At 40.4% G+C, this 17515-nt stretch overlaps 2 protein-coding genes across 4 annotated transcripts; one reads left to right on the top strand and one right to left on the bottom strand.

Moving 5' to 3' along the window:
- The first annotated feature begins 877 nt into the window (after window positions 1-877).
- On the top strand, window positions 878-15428 carry LOC113020927 (beta-galactoside-binding lectin-like). Its single transcript, XM_026165259.2, has 4 exons — window positions 878-1062; window positions 13868-13947; window positions 14438-14609; window positions 14859-15428. The coding sequence occupies exons 1-4, from the start codon at window positions 1054-1056 to the stop codon at window positions 15003-15005; spliced, it is 408 nt and encodes a 135-aa protein (XP_026021044.1). The 5' UTR covers window positions 878-1053; the 3' UTR covers window positions 15006-15428.
- On the bottom strand, window positions 9136-12773 carry LOC145428567 (paraneoplastic antigen Ma3 homolog). Of its 3 annotated transcripts, XM_080300928.1 has the most exons (3): window positions 12380-12773; window positions 12180-12290; window positions 9136-11471 (listed from the first exon to the last, which is right to left on the bottom strand). In XM_080300928.1, the coding sequence occupies exon 3, from the start codon at window positions 10844-10846 to the stop codon at window positions 9215-9217; it is 1632 nt and encodes a 543-aa protein (XP_080157054.1). In that variant the 5' UTR covers window positions 10847-11471; window positions 12180-12290; window positions 12380-12773; the 3' UTR covers window positions 9136-9214. The 3 variants fall into 3 exon arrangements, with proteins under 3 accessions (XP_080157054.1, XP_080157052.1, XP_080157053.1); XM_080300926.1 differs by having other exon boundaries at window positions 12180-12773; XM_080300927.1 differs by having other exon boundaries at window positions 9136-12290.
- Window positions 15429-17515: the final 2087 nt, after the last annotated feature.

Below are 17515 nucleotides of genomic sequence, written 5' to 3'. Positions count from 1 at the left end.
CAGGACATTATTTTGAGGTGGTGGTGCCAAAAAGTGTTTAATCAATAACATGACCCAGAAAGAAGTCATAAAGCACAGGGAGGAATTTTTATTTTGTACCATTACAATGTGTGAAGTGTAGGGGAACTGGTCACAAGGTTTAAGTTTTCAGCCTGGAATCTGAACCTAGATTATAAAAATAGAACGCCTTCTGAAACTCCACTCTTGGTTTTAAATGATGGTTCTTAAATGATTCTTAAATGATGAGATATTAGCCAAATTTAGTTTGGAGCAGCCCTACACTGCAAATATGACTAGAATTAGTAGTTACAGAGGGAAAAACAGCAGATAACTGTAAAAGAAATTACTTCTTGATAAATGGTTCCTGTGACATTGCTCTGAATTACATTAGTTTGTAATACATTGTAGTGGATATGTGTGGAACTGACCCACCCTGCTGCACTCACAGCAGCTGTCTTCTGTCAGCAGCTGACAGTATACTCTGGCTCTAAGTGTGAGTCATATATTCAAATCATTTTGAGGATCTGACTCACTTCCAACATTTCACTTAATTTCAACTCTACCTAGAATTTGCCACAGATGTATTCCAAATGCCGGCATTTGATCTTATTGTATGGCCTGAGCTATATACAGTAAGTGGACATTAAGACCGCTGGCTCTGCTAAATATTTAGTTGTCTCCCTGGTAACAAATACACTTCTATTTTTAACTCCAAGTCTGCAGTTCCCCTCACAGTCAGGCTCAGCTCCACCAGGTTAAAATGTAACAGTTTGATGTTAACAAATGATCTTTCACTAATTAGCCTCACTTCACCAACATCTGCAAGTATTTGTTAACTGCTACATTAGTTATTTGCAGTTTCTAATCTCACTGTGAGTCAGCTCTTGGGTGTTTAGCAATGGCACAATTCTATTGGCTCTTTGAAATGTCACTCAGGTTGAAGGCACCTCCCACCCTCTATATACTGGAGTCATCTGGTGGGGTGCAGAGAGGCAAGGCCCTGCAGCACTTTCATTTCTTCTCAGCTGTACTTAACCTTCTGCATCTGCCAAGATGAATAATGTAAGTAAAATTTTGACAACAATAGTCAACTTCTATTACTTTGATTTTCATATGACTCTTTGGTTTACTGATATCAACAGTCTTAGGCTTCAAGCCTATTTTAAGCATTGAACTGACAGCTGGTCCTAGCTTTATATTTACCAGGCTGATGTAATTGCATCAGCTAAACTGAACTAACTAAAACAGATGTTTGCATTTAGTTTTTATTGAGCTGTTAGGAGTTCTAATGTTTTGAATTTTTTGATGACCTTTTATGGTCAAAATATTCACCACAGAGCATATGCTTACATTATTTACTACGTAATTGTTATTTTCTTTTTCTCATCTATAGTAATAGATCAATGTCATGGCTATGCATGAAAGTTATCCTTAGTAATATAAACACATGATAACACTTGAGTCTTTCATTTCAGTCACGCCTTCTCTTTTCCCAGTGTCAGAGCTGAACAAAGGCTGCATTGCATTCTAGCATCTTTGAATTGATAAAATAGTCAGAATACAATCAAGACCTTGTATCTCTTTTTCTTTTTTGGGGCTAAAGGGGTGTTGTGGTTTAAATCACATTAAGGGATGAAATGAAATAAAGTAATAACATAGAAACAAGAAGAAGAACCAACAAATCTAAGCCAAACAGGGGTCAACAACAGTTCACCCTTAAGCAGAAGTGTAATTATCTCTCAAATAATGTCCCTGGCACTGTTAAGATTCACTTTTTGTTGATTTCACACAGAAATGACAATTATTCATTCAGTTCAGTGAAGTTTATTTTTTATAATTACTTTATTACTAGTAACATGTTACTGTTTTAATAACTTGCCAGCTCAATTTCATCATCACACCAGTGACAGATTCAGTGAAGTATCATGTCTTACACATTACTTTATTCAGATTCCTTCATTAGGCAGAATGTCTGGGAGACATGCAGCGTCACTGCCAGCTCGGACACAAGCCCAGTCCAGCACAGCCAAACACACTTTCTAACAGAGGAAGAATGTTCACATTACTATGCCTCCCTTACTTACACTGGTTGATCTTTAAATAAATTATATTTTTTGCAGTGAGCTGTGGCGTGCCACGATTTCAGCCTGTTTATAGAACAGTGCAGATCATTACATGTTTGTGTGTCTACAAAGGGGATATAAATGAAAGTACTGTTATCTGTGTACCAATAGAAACTCTGATATGGTGGTGACATATAATTTAAGATGAACAGAATTTAGTTTAATTGGGATCTAATAATGCAGATAACAATGAACATGTAACTGGGGTTACAGAATATGCAGAGGTCCTTGGAAAACTTTCTCTTCTGTAGGATTTGAGAATCACAGTCATGAAGAGGTTGAGGTGAAAAATGTTGCTCTAAGGCAGGGATGTCCAACTCCAGGCCTCAAGGGCCAGTGTCTTGCAGGTTTTAGATATCACCCTGGGTCAATACACTGGAATAAAATGATTAGTTCATTACCAGGCCTCTGGAGAACTTCAAGACATGGCGAGGATGTAATTTAGCAATTTAAATTAACTGTGCTGGATCAAGGACACATCTAAAACCTGCAGGACACCACTGCTCTAAGGTATTGCGACCTGTCAGTTTGTTAACCTAGTGTAGCCAAGTACAGGATAGGGTAGGGGAAATTAAAGTAAGATGGAGAGAATGGGCCAATAGCTAGATTCGCAGGAGGGATAAAGGGAGTTGCGTGGAGAAGAATGACTGGAGCCACAGGTAAAGTTGCTATGAATTGTATTAAACTATTTAGCAACAATTTAACAGCATTTTATGAACAGGAATGAAAACATAAAATAAAATACAGTGACAGCAATAATAATAACAGTCAGAATCCTATCTGAGCTCAGATATGTCAGTCTTGCCGGCTTAATAGTCAGTGTTCAGTCAAGTCAAATCCAACAGGTCAAAAGTTTGTGATTGGTGCGATTTCGTCCTACCGCACTGTTGCAATTGTTCGTGAGAGAAGAGCAACCTGCCCTTCTGGGCCAACTCAGAATGGCTGTGGTTCGGTTCGGTTCAAAGGGAAAGGCTCGCCATCTTCCTCGTCAGGAAGAGATCCAGGTCTCACGATCCCATAAAAAAAACCTAGCCTGTAAACAACAGGACTATTACTAATTCAGTTCACACTCTAATGATATACATGGCCATATGTAAATAATGTAAGTGCTATAACAAAACAAGCACAAAACATTAATTCTAATTTCTAACTATAGTCTATACAGTGCATCTTAATCATGAATGCAATCTTTAAATCACAATCAGCTTATTCTATCGTCAAGGTGCACATTTCTATCAGAAATCAGAAATAAACCATAAACTATGGTAGATTATTTTTTTACAGTATTGCCCTTTAACTGAATTACAGGAGCATTGCTTTACACTGCATAGCAATGAAGCAATATATTATTTACACTCAATGTACAGAATAAAATTACCAAAAGAATATACAAAAACCCACAGGCTGTAGTTTTACAGTATGTGGTAACGTATCAGCACAGTAAGAATACACACGGACATCTATCCAGTGCCGCTCGAGCATCAAATGTAACAAAATAAAGTAGATTCATGACCTTTAAGATCAACATTAACTTATTCCATCATCTAATTTTAGTGCATTTAATATTCAACAAATAATACTAGAACATCATCAGCACACAAGCTGAGTGCTCAAAATGGCTGAACTCAGTGAGAAACCCCGTGTGTTCTCCCACAGTGAAAACGTGGTCAGCTACAGCTATGAGCATTAGGCTAGTTAGCTTTTCAATTAGCCTGATTCGCCCAGTCCCAGTTTAACTCACCAGCACACTTCTAATGTTCAACTCTCAGAGAGGATCTTGTTCAACTCTCAGAGAGGATCTTGTTCAACTCTCAGAGAGGATCTTGTCCACTTCATCCGCTCCCGCGCAGATCTACAACATTGAAATCGGGCCATTATATTCCCTGTTAACTTCTTGTTAGCTTTTTAGCTTCAAGGTTAGCTTAACAGCTTCTGACTCACCGCGATGGTTTCAAGGTCCGAAATGTTCACAATAAATCAGGTCCGTTTCTCCAAGGTCCATGCAGATCTCCGGTATGGATATTTGCTCAATTTATCAAGTTAATAGTTATTTTCCAGCGAAAAGCTTGGCGGTGAAAATCAGTGATGGTCTCGTGCACCTCCGTCTCTCTCTGTGTCTGAGCACGTGACGGTACAGAGCAGGGGAAGGCGGGGCTTGTTCCTTCCTAACCAGTAGGGGTGTTAAATATACTCTTTGGGTTTTATTCTTATATTTATAGTATTTATCTTTTATTATTGATTTATTTTTGATCAACTCAGTGATTAACAGAGTAATGATAAATCCCAATTAACAATAACATGTTGTAGTGCATTACTGAGTCGTGTAAACTCACTGGGTTACATCCTCCCCTCTTAAATCTCATGCACGTCCCCGTGCATGGCTCTGGGGGAATAGGTAACATCATGAGCAAGGGAGTCGATGAAAGCTTTGTTCAATCCTTGAAAGAGTGATTTAACCACTGTTACTAATGGGTTACCTAGCTGGGGATAAGTGAGTCTTTGGGATGGTTGGCGAATTCTTTCAGATCTTCTGATCTGTGTTTCTGTTTGCAAGGTTTCAGGTTCATCATCGTTTTCAACTTGTCTTTCAGGTGAAAGTTGATGAGTTGAGTTCTCTGACAACGGTGAATCTGACAAACTGGTCGACAAAACATTTTTGTCTTTTCGAGTGTCTGTTTCAGACTCACTTGGTGTGTTATTTTGTAGGCTTGTGTCACTTTCACTTGGTGATACGTTTGCTTCACTTTCACGTTCTGTCTGAGGTAGGTCTGTTTCACGGTCCATTTCAGGTAAGTTGGTGTCAGTTGAACTTCCAATTTCGCCTTCAGGTAAGTATGTTTCAGTTTCGTTCTCAGTTTCCTTTTCAGGTAAGTCTGTCATGTCCGGTAATGTGTTAGGTTGTTCGTTATCATTTACAGGATCTTTGTTTTGTTTGAATCCTTGGGTTGGCGGTATGGCGCATACTTGGTAAAAATGTCTGTTTTTCACTTGTGGAGGTTCAGGGTAAGAAAACTCATCTTCCTCTTCCTCAAGTGTTTGGTCGGAGTCAACTTCCAAAGCTGAACTTTGTCTTGTGCGTGGTCTGTTAGTTTTTGTGACTCGCTCGGGTTCATGCTCTGTTGGTGAGAGAAATCCACAGGGAAGTAACAGATCTCTGTGGAGCGTTCTGTTGGGTCCATCTCCGTTTTCTGGTTTTACAGTGTATACTGGTAAGTTTTCCATTTGTTTGGTAACAATATACACTGTTTGCTCCCATTTGTCCGCTAATTTGTGCTTCTCTCTCAGGCGGAGATTTCGAACCAAGACTCTGTCTCCCACATGTAGTGTGGATTCACGGATGATTTTGTCAAACCGTTTCTTGTTTTTGTCTGCTACTTTCTGGGAGTTTTTGATGGCTATTTCGTAGCTCTGTTCGAGGTAGCTTTTCAACTGCTTGACGTATTGAGAGTGAGTCAACTGTGGCTTGTTTGGCTGTGGCAGGCCAAAGGCAATATCAATGGGCAAGCGAGGCTGTCTACCAAACATTAACTCATAAGGAGAATAGCCTGTTACATCATTTTTTGTACAGTTATAAGCGTGAGTAAGTGGTTTTACGAAGTCACGCCAGTGATGTTTCTCGGTGTCTTTCAAGGTACCAAGCATACTGAGTAATGTGCGATTGTATCGCTCAACAGGGTTGCCACGAGGATGATAAGGACTTGTTCGGACTTTGCGGATACCGAGCAGAGAGCACAGTTCTTTGATTGTACGCGATTCAAAGTCTCTCCCTTGGTCGCTATGAAGTCGCTCTGGAAAGCCATAATGAACTAAGAAGTTCTCCCATAAGTTCTTTGCAACGGTGGTGGCTTTCTGGTCTTTGGTTGGAATGGACACAGCATACTTTGTAAAATGATCCGTGATCACTAGGACATCTTTAGTGTTTTTACTGTCTGGTTCTATTGAGAGGAAGTCCATGCAGACTAGCTCCATGGGCCTGGAAGTTTTAATATTTACCAGAGGAGCAGCCTTGTCTGGCAGGGCTTTTCTACGGACACATCTCTCGCAAGCTTTCACTTTCTTTTCGACATCAACTGCCATTTTTGGCCAGTAGAAACGTGACCGAATGAGTTCCAGTGTGCGTTCGACCCCTAAATGCCCCATGTTGTCATGAAGATTAAGCATAACTGTAGGGCGTAAGGAATCAGGAAGGACTAACTGCAACAAGGTCTCTGGCCCCAACTGGCGTTTCCGGTACAGTAAGTCATTTTGGAGGTCAAGACGTTTCCACTCCCTTAAAAATAAGAGAACATCGTGAGACTCAGACTTAGTATCGGCTGGTGGACGTGAGTCAGCTGCCAGCAGCTTGATGACTTTACTAATGGCTGGATCTTTTCTCTGCAGGTTGACAAGATCAGTATGGGTGTATCTGGGTAAGGCTAGGGGATTGTTATCATTGCCTTCTTCTTGAAACATGTCTGGAATGGCACCTGCAGACATGGCAAGTGACTGGACTAGAGCACAAGAGGGTTCAGTCTGATCCATAGCCATATATCTTTGACAGGCTGCCATCACGGTATCGGATTGAAGTTGGAGCTCGACATCTTTGACTGAGGACAAGAGATGGGATCTGAACTTATCAATGCGCTGACATTCCTGGGTAAAAACTGGATCGTCTTCAGGTTTGTCATGTGGTTTCCTAGATAGTCCATCTGCATCAAGATTTTGTCTCCCAGCTCTGTACTTAATGTCAAAGTTATAGGTGGACAATGCAGCCAACCAACGATAACTCGTGGCATCAAGCTTTGCTGTGGTCAGAAGGTAAGTCAATGGGTTGTTGTCGGTGATGACTGTGAATGTGTTTCCATATAAATAGTCATGAAACTTGTCAGTTATGGCCCACTTTAAAGCTAGAAATTCTAACTTGTGGGCAGGGTATCTAGCTTCACTACGGGATAGACCACGACTTGCATAGGCTATAACCTGTGTGGTTCCATTCTGCACTTGATAAAGAGCTGCCCCAAGTCCGGTTGTACTGGCATCTGTGTGTACCAGGTAAGGTAGCTTTGCATCAGCATACCCAAGGACTGGTGAGGTGGTGAGCTTTTCAATAATAGTTTGAAACGATTTCTGGCACTCTGGTCCCCAACGATCACCAAAGGGCTCTTTGGGGTTCAGATACTTTGGATCACTGGGTGGGTTTTTACTATGCTTTCGTCTCGGAGGATAGCCAGCTGTGAGGGAGGTGAGGGGCTTGACAATTTTTGAGTAATCTTTGACAAATCTCCGGTAATAACCGGTAAAACCAAGAAACGATTGGAGTTCTTTTAAGGTTTGGGGTCTCGGCCAAGTCTTGAGTGCTTCAGTTTTTTCGGGATCAGTCTTTACGCCGTCTCTAGATACAATGTGGCCTAGATAACGGACTGATGTTTGGAAGAAACGACATTTGTCGGGCGAGAGTTTCAGCCCGTACTCTCTGAGTCGCTCAAGAACATGAATGAGTCGGGTCTCATGATCTTCAAGGGAACTGGAAAAGACTATCAAATCATCCAAAAAGACTAACACTTCTCTCAGATTGATGTCTTTCATACACTTTTCCATAAGCCTTTGGAAAGTGCTTGGGGCATTTGTTATTCCCTGGGGCATACGATTAAATTCGTAGAAGCCGAAGGGGCACACGAAGGCCGTCTTTGGCTTATCTTCTTCACACATCTCGATTTGATAGTACCCTGACTTAAGGTCCATCACAGAGAACCACTGAGATCCTGCAAGAGCAGAAAATGACTCCTCTAAGTTTGGCAAGGCATAGGCATCGCGGATGGTCTGCAAGTTAAGCTTCCTAAAATCAATGCATAACCGCACATCACCATTCTTTTTGCGGACCACCACTATCGGTGATGAGAATGGAGATTCAGATTCTCTGATTATGCCTGCATCTAAGAGGGCTTGTAAGTGCTTTTTAACTGCCTCGTAATCATGGGGATGAATCGGGCGAGATCTCTGTTTGAAGGGGGTTTCATCTTTTAAGTTGATGTGATGTTTTACATGTGTGGCATGCCCAAAATCAAGATCATTGTGTGAGAAAACATCAGAGAAGGTGTTTAGCTTTTCAGCTATCTTCTCTTTCCACTCTTCAGATAGTGGTGATTCACCAAAGTCGAAACTGAGAGGGGGTCTTGAGGTTGAAGTCTGCTGCTGAGAGTTACACGTTGCAGACACCTTTTGGTCGCCTTTCTCAGGCTCAGGACATGGCATGACACAGTCAGGGGCAACTAGCTCAGCAATTACACAGTTAGTGGGCAATGTAATGTCATGGTTAGTCTCGTTTCTCAGCAACACAGGAACTTTATAAGGTCCGTGCTTTGGCAGAGATATAAGGCAACAATCTACAAACACACCACCAGGTAGGGAGCCGGTAGTGGGCTGTTCAATAAGTGCACACTGTTCAGGCTTAGCGTGGCTAGCATGCATAAAACCTTCCACTAGTAGCTTTTGATTTGCGGGAAGGACTTCTTGGGTTCTACTTTGAAGTTTTACCAAGCCGATCTTGCCACTGTCACTTTGTCTTTTTCTGGATGCTAATGTCTTTAGCACTTGTTGGTATCCATAAGGGAGTACCTTAAAGTCAGGTAAGGTGTTCTCACAAAGATGCTCATATAAGGGGTCAAGTGTATTTGTGCCAATTAGTAGAGGTGTGTCTGAGTTTGAGCGAATGTCAGGGACAACTAAGGCAAGAGTAGATAGTTCAAGCTCTGACTGATCGAGATCTTTGGGGAACATGATACTCGTCTCAATGTATCCCAAGTAAGGGACTGTCTGACCATTCGCACCTTCGACCTCTAGGAGATCACTGATGGGTTTTATAGGATGATCAGGTAAGTGTTCTTGATAGAAGGATTTGGCAATAGTGGTTACTTGAGAGCCTGAGTCGAGCAAGCAACTACATTCAATGCCATTGATAACAACTCTGGCTGTGCATTTTCTACCCACAAGTCTTTTGGGAAGTTTAGGCACTGAGTGAACATTAGCTGTTTCACATTGGGCTTTTGTTGTCTTTTTCTCAGTGGGACTTGGTTCAGATTTAGCACCCATCTGTCCCGCGACAGGGGCTCCTTCTAGTTTAAATTAAATGACTCATCAACTGGTCTGGATATTTCCCATTCTCGCTGCTTCTGTCTGAGGGCATTCCTTTTAGCTGCTACTAATGCTGGGTTGGGATCATTACTACAGCTGGAAGCGATATGACCATCTTCTCCACACTTGAAACAGTATCCAGGTTTGGGTTTGGCTGACACTGCAGCAATTTGTGGTATCTGTCCCGGCTTGTTCTGAGTTTTGGTACTTGGGTTCCTTTTTGCTTCCTTTTGAAGTTTCTGCGATCTTTTCTCTGTTTTATCAGCTCTGAGCTGTGCGATTTGAGACCTGAGGTCAGCAATTTGCTTCTGGAGGTCAGACGAATTGCTGTCCATTTCATGCTCATAATCGTTCCTACCTTGAGAGCGTGTGGTTTGCACGTTAGAATAAACACGAGTCTTTTGGATCCCCAAATGTTGTTTCATGCGGGTTGCTTTACTTGCCTGTTTGTCCTCCTCGGTGCGTAGGTGGAGGAGTAGCTCTGCAAAATGAGGTGGGTCGTCTTTCTTTTGTTCAAGTTGAAGGTTTGCAATCAATGAGCTGTCCCAACACCCTCTACAAAACTGTCTCAGGAGCTGTTTATTGATGTCACTAGAAGCAATTCCGTCTCTTTTTATGACTAGGTTTAGCACTGTGTGCAATCTTTGCAGGTAATGTGAGGGTTTTTCACCTCCATTCTGATTGGTGTTTAAGAAGCGAGCAAAGAGTTCGTCACCGTCCTCTACAGTTGCATAGGCAGAATCAAGATGTTCAAGGTAAGTTTTGGGGTTTGCTTTTGGACCAAGAGCTTTCACCAGGTCCGCTGCAGGGGATGAAAGACTTTCAACAATCTTTCGCACAACTTGAGTTTCAGTGAGCGAAGGATCAGTCAAGCAAAACTCTACGCTGCTGCGCCAAGTGTCATAGTCAGTTTCGAAAGGAGGATGTGGAACTCTCCCTGAAAAAGGTTTCAGTCTGTATTGCGAGTTTGGTGGGGGAATGACTTCACTGCTTTTAACAATGTGCTCTACAATAACCCGCTGCACTTCAGGTGTGCTTAAAAGGTTGGTGGGAATCTGAGGGGTTTGTTTCTCAGCCTCTGCCGGTGGGTGAGTATTCAAGGCACTTACATGGTTGCTATTGGGTGTTAAAGGAGAAGAAGGTAGGGCCTCATCACTGTGGGGCACTGGCTCTTGTTCAGTGGAAGGCTCAACTGTGTGGACATCCCCTCCCAATGACTCCCCAATTTTAGCTAGTTCATCCATCAAAAGGTCTTTAAACGATCGGTTGCTTCGTGCTGCCACATCTTTAAGCTGTGACAGGTAAGTTACAGTAGCTGATGCGCTGGTTTCAATGCTATACGCACTGGCTAGGTCTCGAACGTGATAGACAACTTCAGGTTTCACAGTGCAAGGTCTGTCATAAGGCAAATATCTTTTCTCTAGTTCTTTAGCAGTAGCCTCATGTTGAAATTCCACAATAATCTGACCACCAGTTGGTAGCTTAATCTGCCTACTGACAGGACCGAAAGCTTCTAAGAACTCAATTATTTCTTTATCAATGTCTGTGTTAGTTAAACCACTGACCAAGACAGCATTTTGAACTTTAACATTCTCTGTTTTCACAACTTCCATGGTTAGGACACGTAAAAGTACCAGTAGAAAAAAATACAAGTCACTGTGAAGCTCCAGGCACTCTTAATCGTTTTATTAAATTTTGGGTGGACTAACAACTCTGCAAACCCTCCTGGCTGGCTCGCCACTTTCTGTAGCCAAGTACAGGATAGGGTAGGGGAAATTAAAGTAAGATGGAGAGAATGGGCCAATAGCTAGATTCGCAGGAGGGATAAAGGGAGTTGCGTGGAGAAGAATGACTGGAGCCACAGGTAAAGTTGCTATGAATTGTATTAAACTATTTAGCAACAATTTAACAGCATTTTATGAACAGGAATGAAAACATAAAATAAAATACAGTGACAGCAATAATAATAACAGTCAGAATCCTATCTGAGCTCAGATATGTCAGTCTTGCCGGCTTAATAGTCAGTGTTCAGTCAAGTCAAATCCAACAGGTCAAAAGTTTGTGATTGGTGCGATTTCGTCCTACCGCACTGTTGCAATTGTTCGTGAGAGAAGAGCAACCTGCCCTTCTGGGCCAACTCAGAATGGCTGTGGTTCGGTTCGGTTCAAAGGGAAAGGCTCGCCATCTTCCTCGTCAGGAAGAGATCCAGGTCTCACGATCCCATAAAAAAAACCTAGCCTGTAAACAACAGGACTATTACTAATTCAGTTCACACTCTAATGATATACATGGCCATATGTAAATAATGTAAGTGCTATAACAAAACAAGCACAAAACATTAATTCTAATTTCTAACTATAGTCTATACAGTGCATCTTAATCATGAATGCAATCTTTAAATCACAATCAGCTTATTCTATCGTCAAGGTGCACATTTCTATCAGAAATCAGAAATAAACCATAAACTATGGTAGATTATTTTTTTACAGTATTGCCCTTTAACTGAATTACAGGAGCATTGCTTTACACTGCATAGCAATGAAGCAATATATTATTTACACTCAATGTACAGAATAAAATTACCAAAAGAATATACAAAAACCCACAGGCTGTAGTTTTACAGTATGTGGTAACGTATCAGCACAGTAAGAATACACACGGACATCTATCCAGTGCCGCTCGAGCATCAAATGTAACAAAATAAAGTAGATTCATGACCTTTAAGATCAACATTAACTTATTCCATCATCTAATTTTAGTGCATTTAATATTCAACAAATAATACTAGAACATCATCAGCACACAAGCTGAGTGCTCAAAATGGCTGAACTCAGTGAGAAACCCCGTGTGTTCTCCCACAGTGAAAACGTGGTCAGCTACAGCTATGAGCATTAGGCTAGTTAGCTTTTCAATTAGCCTGATTCGCCCAGTCCCAGTTTAACTCACCAGCACACTTCTAATGTTCAACTCTCAGAGAGGATCTTGTTCAACTCTCAGAGAGGATCTTGTTCAACTCTCAGAGAGGATCTTGTCCACTTCATCCGCTCCCGCGCAGATCTACAACATTGAAATCGGGCCATTATATTCCCTGTTAACTTCTTGTTAGCTTTTTAGCTTCAAGGTTAGCTTAACAGCTTCTGACTCACCGCGATGGTTTCAAGGTCCGAAATGTTCACAATAAATCAGGTCCGTTTCTCCAAGGTCCATGCAGATCTCCGGTATGGATATTTGCTCAATTTATCAAGTTAATAGTTATTTTCCAGCGAAAAGCTTGGCGGTGAAAATCAGTGATGGTCTCGTGCACCTCCGTCTCTCTCTGTGTCTGAGCACGTGACGGTACAGAGCAGGGGAAGGCGGGGCTTGTTCCTTCCTAACCAGTAGGGGTGTTAAATATACTCTTTGGGTTTTATTCTTATATTTATAGTATTTATCTTTTATTATTGATTTATTTTTGATCAACTCAGTGATTAACAGAGTAATGATAAATCCCAATTAACAATAACATGTTGTAGTGCATTACTGAGTCGTGTAAACTCACTGGGTTACACTAGCAATGTAAATTATTTTATCAACAACTAAGTCTTCAAAGTCATGTTCAGTGGGAAAGTTTGGTCTCTTCACAAGCGAATCTAAAATTGAATTGTTTGCATGATCTAATATGATCAAGTATTCATGGTTATTTCTAGCAAATGTGTTTGGTTTCTTGTTGACTGTATCTAGGATGTTTCTCTAACAACTGCAGCATTTAAAACCCACACAGGTAGGTTTCTGATTTTGTGCCTTGAAATGAAGGTGGGCAGTGAAGAAATACAAATAAATAAAAAAAAAATCTATAAAAGTTGCGTTAGGAATTTAGGTGGAAATGAATAGACATAAGAGTCTAACAGACTTATATGATAACCTACATCTTTAGAATACACTTTTAAGGACTTGTGCCTTCAGTGGAAGAGTTTGCCTGTGTTAGCTGTCTCTTTAAAGTAGCTGAACCTTCAGAAACAAAGCTATGGAACATGTCATTTAGTGTTTCTTCCTAAATTTGACTTATTTACTTCTATTTGAAATTGACTATGAGAATTTAATTGAGTCAGTAATTTAAGGTAAACGTGGTTTTAAGCCGTGAAACGTGCTTGATTGTTGTTCTTCTTCCCCTTATATTTTACTTACTATACTTATTTCTCTTTCAAATTCCCTATTAGAATGACCATTTCCTAATTGTTACACAAACCACTATTTCCCTGCCACATGTACAGCAGGAACTGAATTTCTGCTAAGCTTAGTGTTTTTCCACTCCCGGTATCTAGTATTGCACTGAGGAAAATTTGACTCAGTTTAACAGTTGTCCCTCATCATTTTTCAACATTCAGTCTCTGCCAAAATCGGCGTACAGAAAAATGTCCCTGGCAACCTCAGGACACAAGAGCTGGAATATTTGACCAGCCAGTCAATGGGGATATAACTGAAAACACATGTTCTGCAGTTTCCAGGGATAAAGTGAGGATCGGAGAATTGGCCGAGACTATACCAGTGCTGTTTTTTGCCTGAAGCTGTAATAATAATTGGATCTAATAAAAGTCAGTAGTATTAGTAGACAATAATACACTGTATCACCAAACTTGCCTTCTTTTTATGCACAGGGTATGTTTGTAAAGAACATGTCCTTCAAGGTTGGACAAACCATGACTGTTGTTGGAGTCGCCAAACCTGAGGCTGGAGAGTAAGTATTGATAAAGGACGAGCTGTGTCATGAGTTTGTAAATGAATGAATCACAGAAAAGTTAGAAAAATCTTCAATCGATATTCAGCAAAATTAATTCTTGACAGGGTGTCGTTATCACTGTATTTATCATTTAGTACAAACACTGGTAGCTAGTGTTTTTGGCTAAAAAAAATGAGTAAATTAGATTTTGTCTGTGTTAGCTGTCTCTTTAAAGTAGCTGAACCATCAGAAATAAAGCTATAGAACATGTCATGTATCTTTCTGAACTTGACTCAGTTACTTCTATTTGAAATTGATTATGAGAATTTAATTGAGTCAGTAATTTAAGGTAAATGTGGTTTTAAGCCGTGAAACGTGCTTGATTGTTGTTCTTCTTTCCCTTGTATTTTACTTACTATGCTTATTTCTCTTTCAAATTCCCCATTAGAATGAGACTGAGCTACTTATTTAAAGTAAATGAGGTTTGTCACATGTCTGTACATTGCAGTTTTGCTGTGAATATCGGCCCCGGTGAGGACACAATTGCATTTCATCTCAACCCTCGTTTCAATGCCCATGGAGACTCAAATATAATTGTCTGCAACTCTTTCGAGGGAGGCAATTGGTGTCAGGAGCAACGCGAGCAAAGTTTTCCTTTCTCCCTGGGACAGGAGTTCAAGGTGTGAGAGTGTGTGTTTATATTTTAGCCTTGCATGGGTCATATGTAATCTATTAGCTTCCTCTTTAGTCTGTATAGTGCCTCTCTCTGAGAGTGACCTCTGGTGGAAAATAAGTGCCACTGCATCTTTGAGAACTTCATTATTTGATACCGCACATTCATCTGCAAGACCTTGAGCGTTATACATCACATCTATTACAATATTTGATTCCTTTGTCTGTCTGTTTCTCTCACTGATAATACCTTTTAGATCTCCATTGAATTCACTCCTTCAGAGTTTGTGGTGACTTTACAAGATGGCTCAACATTCCGTTTCCCCAACCGCGTCGGTGCAGAGAAATACTCGGCCCTAAACTTTGATGGGGATGCTCGCATTCGAAGCATTGACATCAAGTAAAGCGCCATCGTTTCTCATATCTGGATGTGAAAAATGTTCTTTTTTTGTTTGTCTAGCAGCAGGTAATATAAAGTCCTAGGTCTTCAGCTTCCTGAAAACTTGTTAACCTTTAATCTAATTATAGATTTTCATAGCTTACAGGATATGAGTTTGTTGAGAAACAGGTCCAAACAGCTATGGTCATAAAAAAGGAGCCTTAAAAATTAGAATCGTTAGCTCTGAACCTGAACACCCCTTTCTGGAACTCTACCAGAAAAGCAGTTAAAGCAAGTTATTGTTCTGTTTGCAGTTTGCAGGATTCATATACAGTACAGTGTGGTCAGGTTTCTTTAATGTGTCTCAAAATGCTCCAAAAGACATTCCACTTTTTAATTCTTACCTGCAACAACATCAATTAAAGGATTTTCTTTTATGAAAAAAAAATGACTCTGGTGACTCCTTCTATTTGTTCTGCAACACCTTTCATCCTTTCCCTGTGAAATTACTTTATAGGTGATACACAGCCAGTGCTGGGCTCTGTAATTTAACCCTTACATATAGGCAGTATTTCATGTGTCACAGGTGGGTCTGGGTCTAGTTTGATTTTACAACACCTATTTTTGAAGAAAAACATTGACACCACACCATGCGTGGTTTTACATAAGGCACGAACACATAACGTCCACAGATTTATATATTTTTATGTGAAAGTGAAAATAAGGAGAACATTGTGCAAATGTTAGGATTTATATAACCATGTATAACCACTACAACAAATAAACACTGTCCTCACTGCTGTATTATAAAACCTTCTTCAGCACCCACTGAATATTAACAAGGTGGGAGTGGATAACCACGTGTTTTCACCAGTAGCGTTTCAATCACTGTGAATATGTTAACAGTGGACCAATGAGGGGGTTGTTCATATAATTACAACTTTGATCAGCACCTCTGAGGGCAGCATGGCTGGTAGGCCATTATGTTGTAATTAGCCGTTAGCACTCCTGAACTACTGTGGATGTAATGGAAGATGATTTTAATAGCTAATTTTAATAATTTAAAATGAATAATTGCAATAATTATTGTGGACTTAGTCTGAAAAACACCACAAGGTCAGGGGCGGATTTAGAAGAGTGGTATGAGGTGGCCTGTGCCACCCTAAGATGATCTCTTGCTACCCCAGTTTTGTATATGACAGTGTTGTTTATTAAAATAAGATAACACTAACACTTTGAACATAGTTACAGTTAAGAGTGAATATAAATTCTTAAACTGAATATATTGCCTCCACCATTACCAAATGGATCAGCACCATGGCAATTTCAGATTTCACACAGGTGGTTGGTTGTTACACTCTGGAAATGGAATGAAGGTGAGTGTTATTAACCTTCTGGGGTCCACAGACACGCCACACCTCCAAATCACATGACTGATTTAAACTGACATAGCAACAAGCTGCAGCCACGCTGAGTCTCTGTTTCAGGCCGTGTTGAAAGTTTGGACTTGAAAGTATACACCAGTTCTTAAATACTATCGTCAAGTTTTTTTTGGTGGGTTTTTTTGGGGGATTTTTTAAAGCATTTTCTAATGACAGTGCAAAAACAGTAAATAAAGAAAAAAAGTCACCTCTTTGCTATTGGTTGAAAAACGTACTACGTCGAGCAATTTTTTAAAAAAACTCAACACTTGGGATTTGGTTGGTTAGGAAGAGGCGAAGGTTTTGGTAGTGATGGCAGCGAGACAGAGCGAGTGAGGGTTAGAGAGCAAGTTTTGAGATGTGGGAGATTTGTGATGTTTAGCGTGGAGTGTATAGTGTGTTTTCTTGTGTAGCTAGTCTGTTGTGTAGTCATTGTTTTGTTTTGTGTGTCAGTGAGGGCAGAGGCTGACAACAAAATGAATGGACAAGAGTAAAGATATTAGTATTGAGATTAAGAGCATAGAAAAGTGGTAGTGATGTACTGAATAGATTAGCAGCCAAACACCCAGCAAAGCAGGCAGATGAGATATTACAAATCTTCCCTCTTAGACTTATACATAAGCTTCATTTCTTCCAGTGTAAAAAAACTGGCAATTAAAAGCTATACATCTCCAACACTCAGAGTAAACATCCTCAGAAACCTTCACACCTGCATCAGTGCTCATGATTTTCCTTTCGTCACTGTGCCATAACAGCTGCCTCAGTTTTTTCTTGCACCAATGCTGAAACGTCTTTGGAGAATGTGTACTGTTGTAGTACTTCACTGTGACCACTGGAGGGCAGTGAGTGCCTAGATCAACTTATTGTGGAATAATAACTCAGAAGTAAGCTGATCAACTTTGCTAATCCTCTGATCACAGCTAATTATGTAAATAGTGGAAAAAAATACAAAAATGTGTTTTTTATGTGTGTGTCTGCAAGAATGCGTGTGAGTGCACACCATACTCTGTCTATGGACATATTTTCTGTGGCAATAGATCTGCTGATTGTCAAATGTGCACATTCTCTAAGTACCTTGAACTTATTATTTTATTAAAAGACTCTTTTATACTGG

The sequence above is a fragment of the Astatotilapia calliptera genome, chromosome 4 (assembly GCF_964374335.1).
Source record: "Astatotilapia calliptera chromosome 4, fAstCal68.1, whole genome shotgun sequence".
In the NCBI taxonomy this organism is placed as follows: Eukaryota; Metazoa; Chordata; class Actinopteri; order Cichliformes; family Cichlidae; genus Astatotilapia; species Astatotilapia calliptera.
The sequence above is the reverse complement of the archived record's forward strand: the minus strand, read 5'-3'. Positions and strand labels throughout refer to the sequence as shown.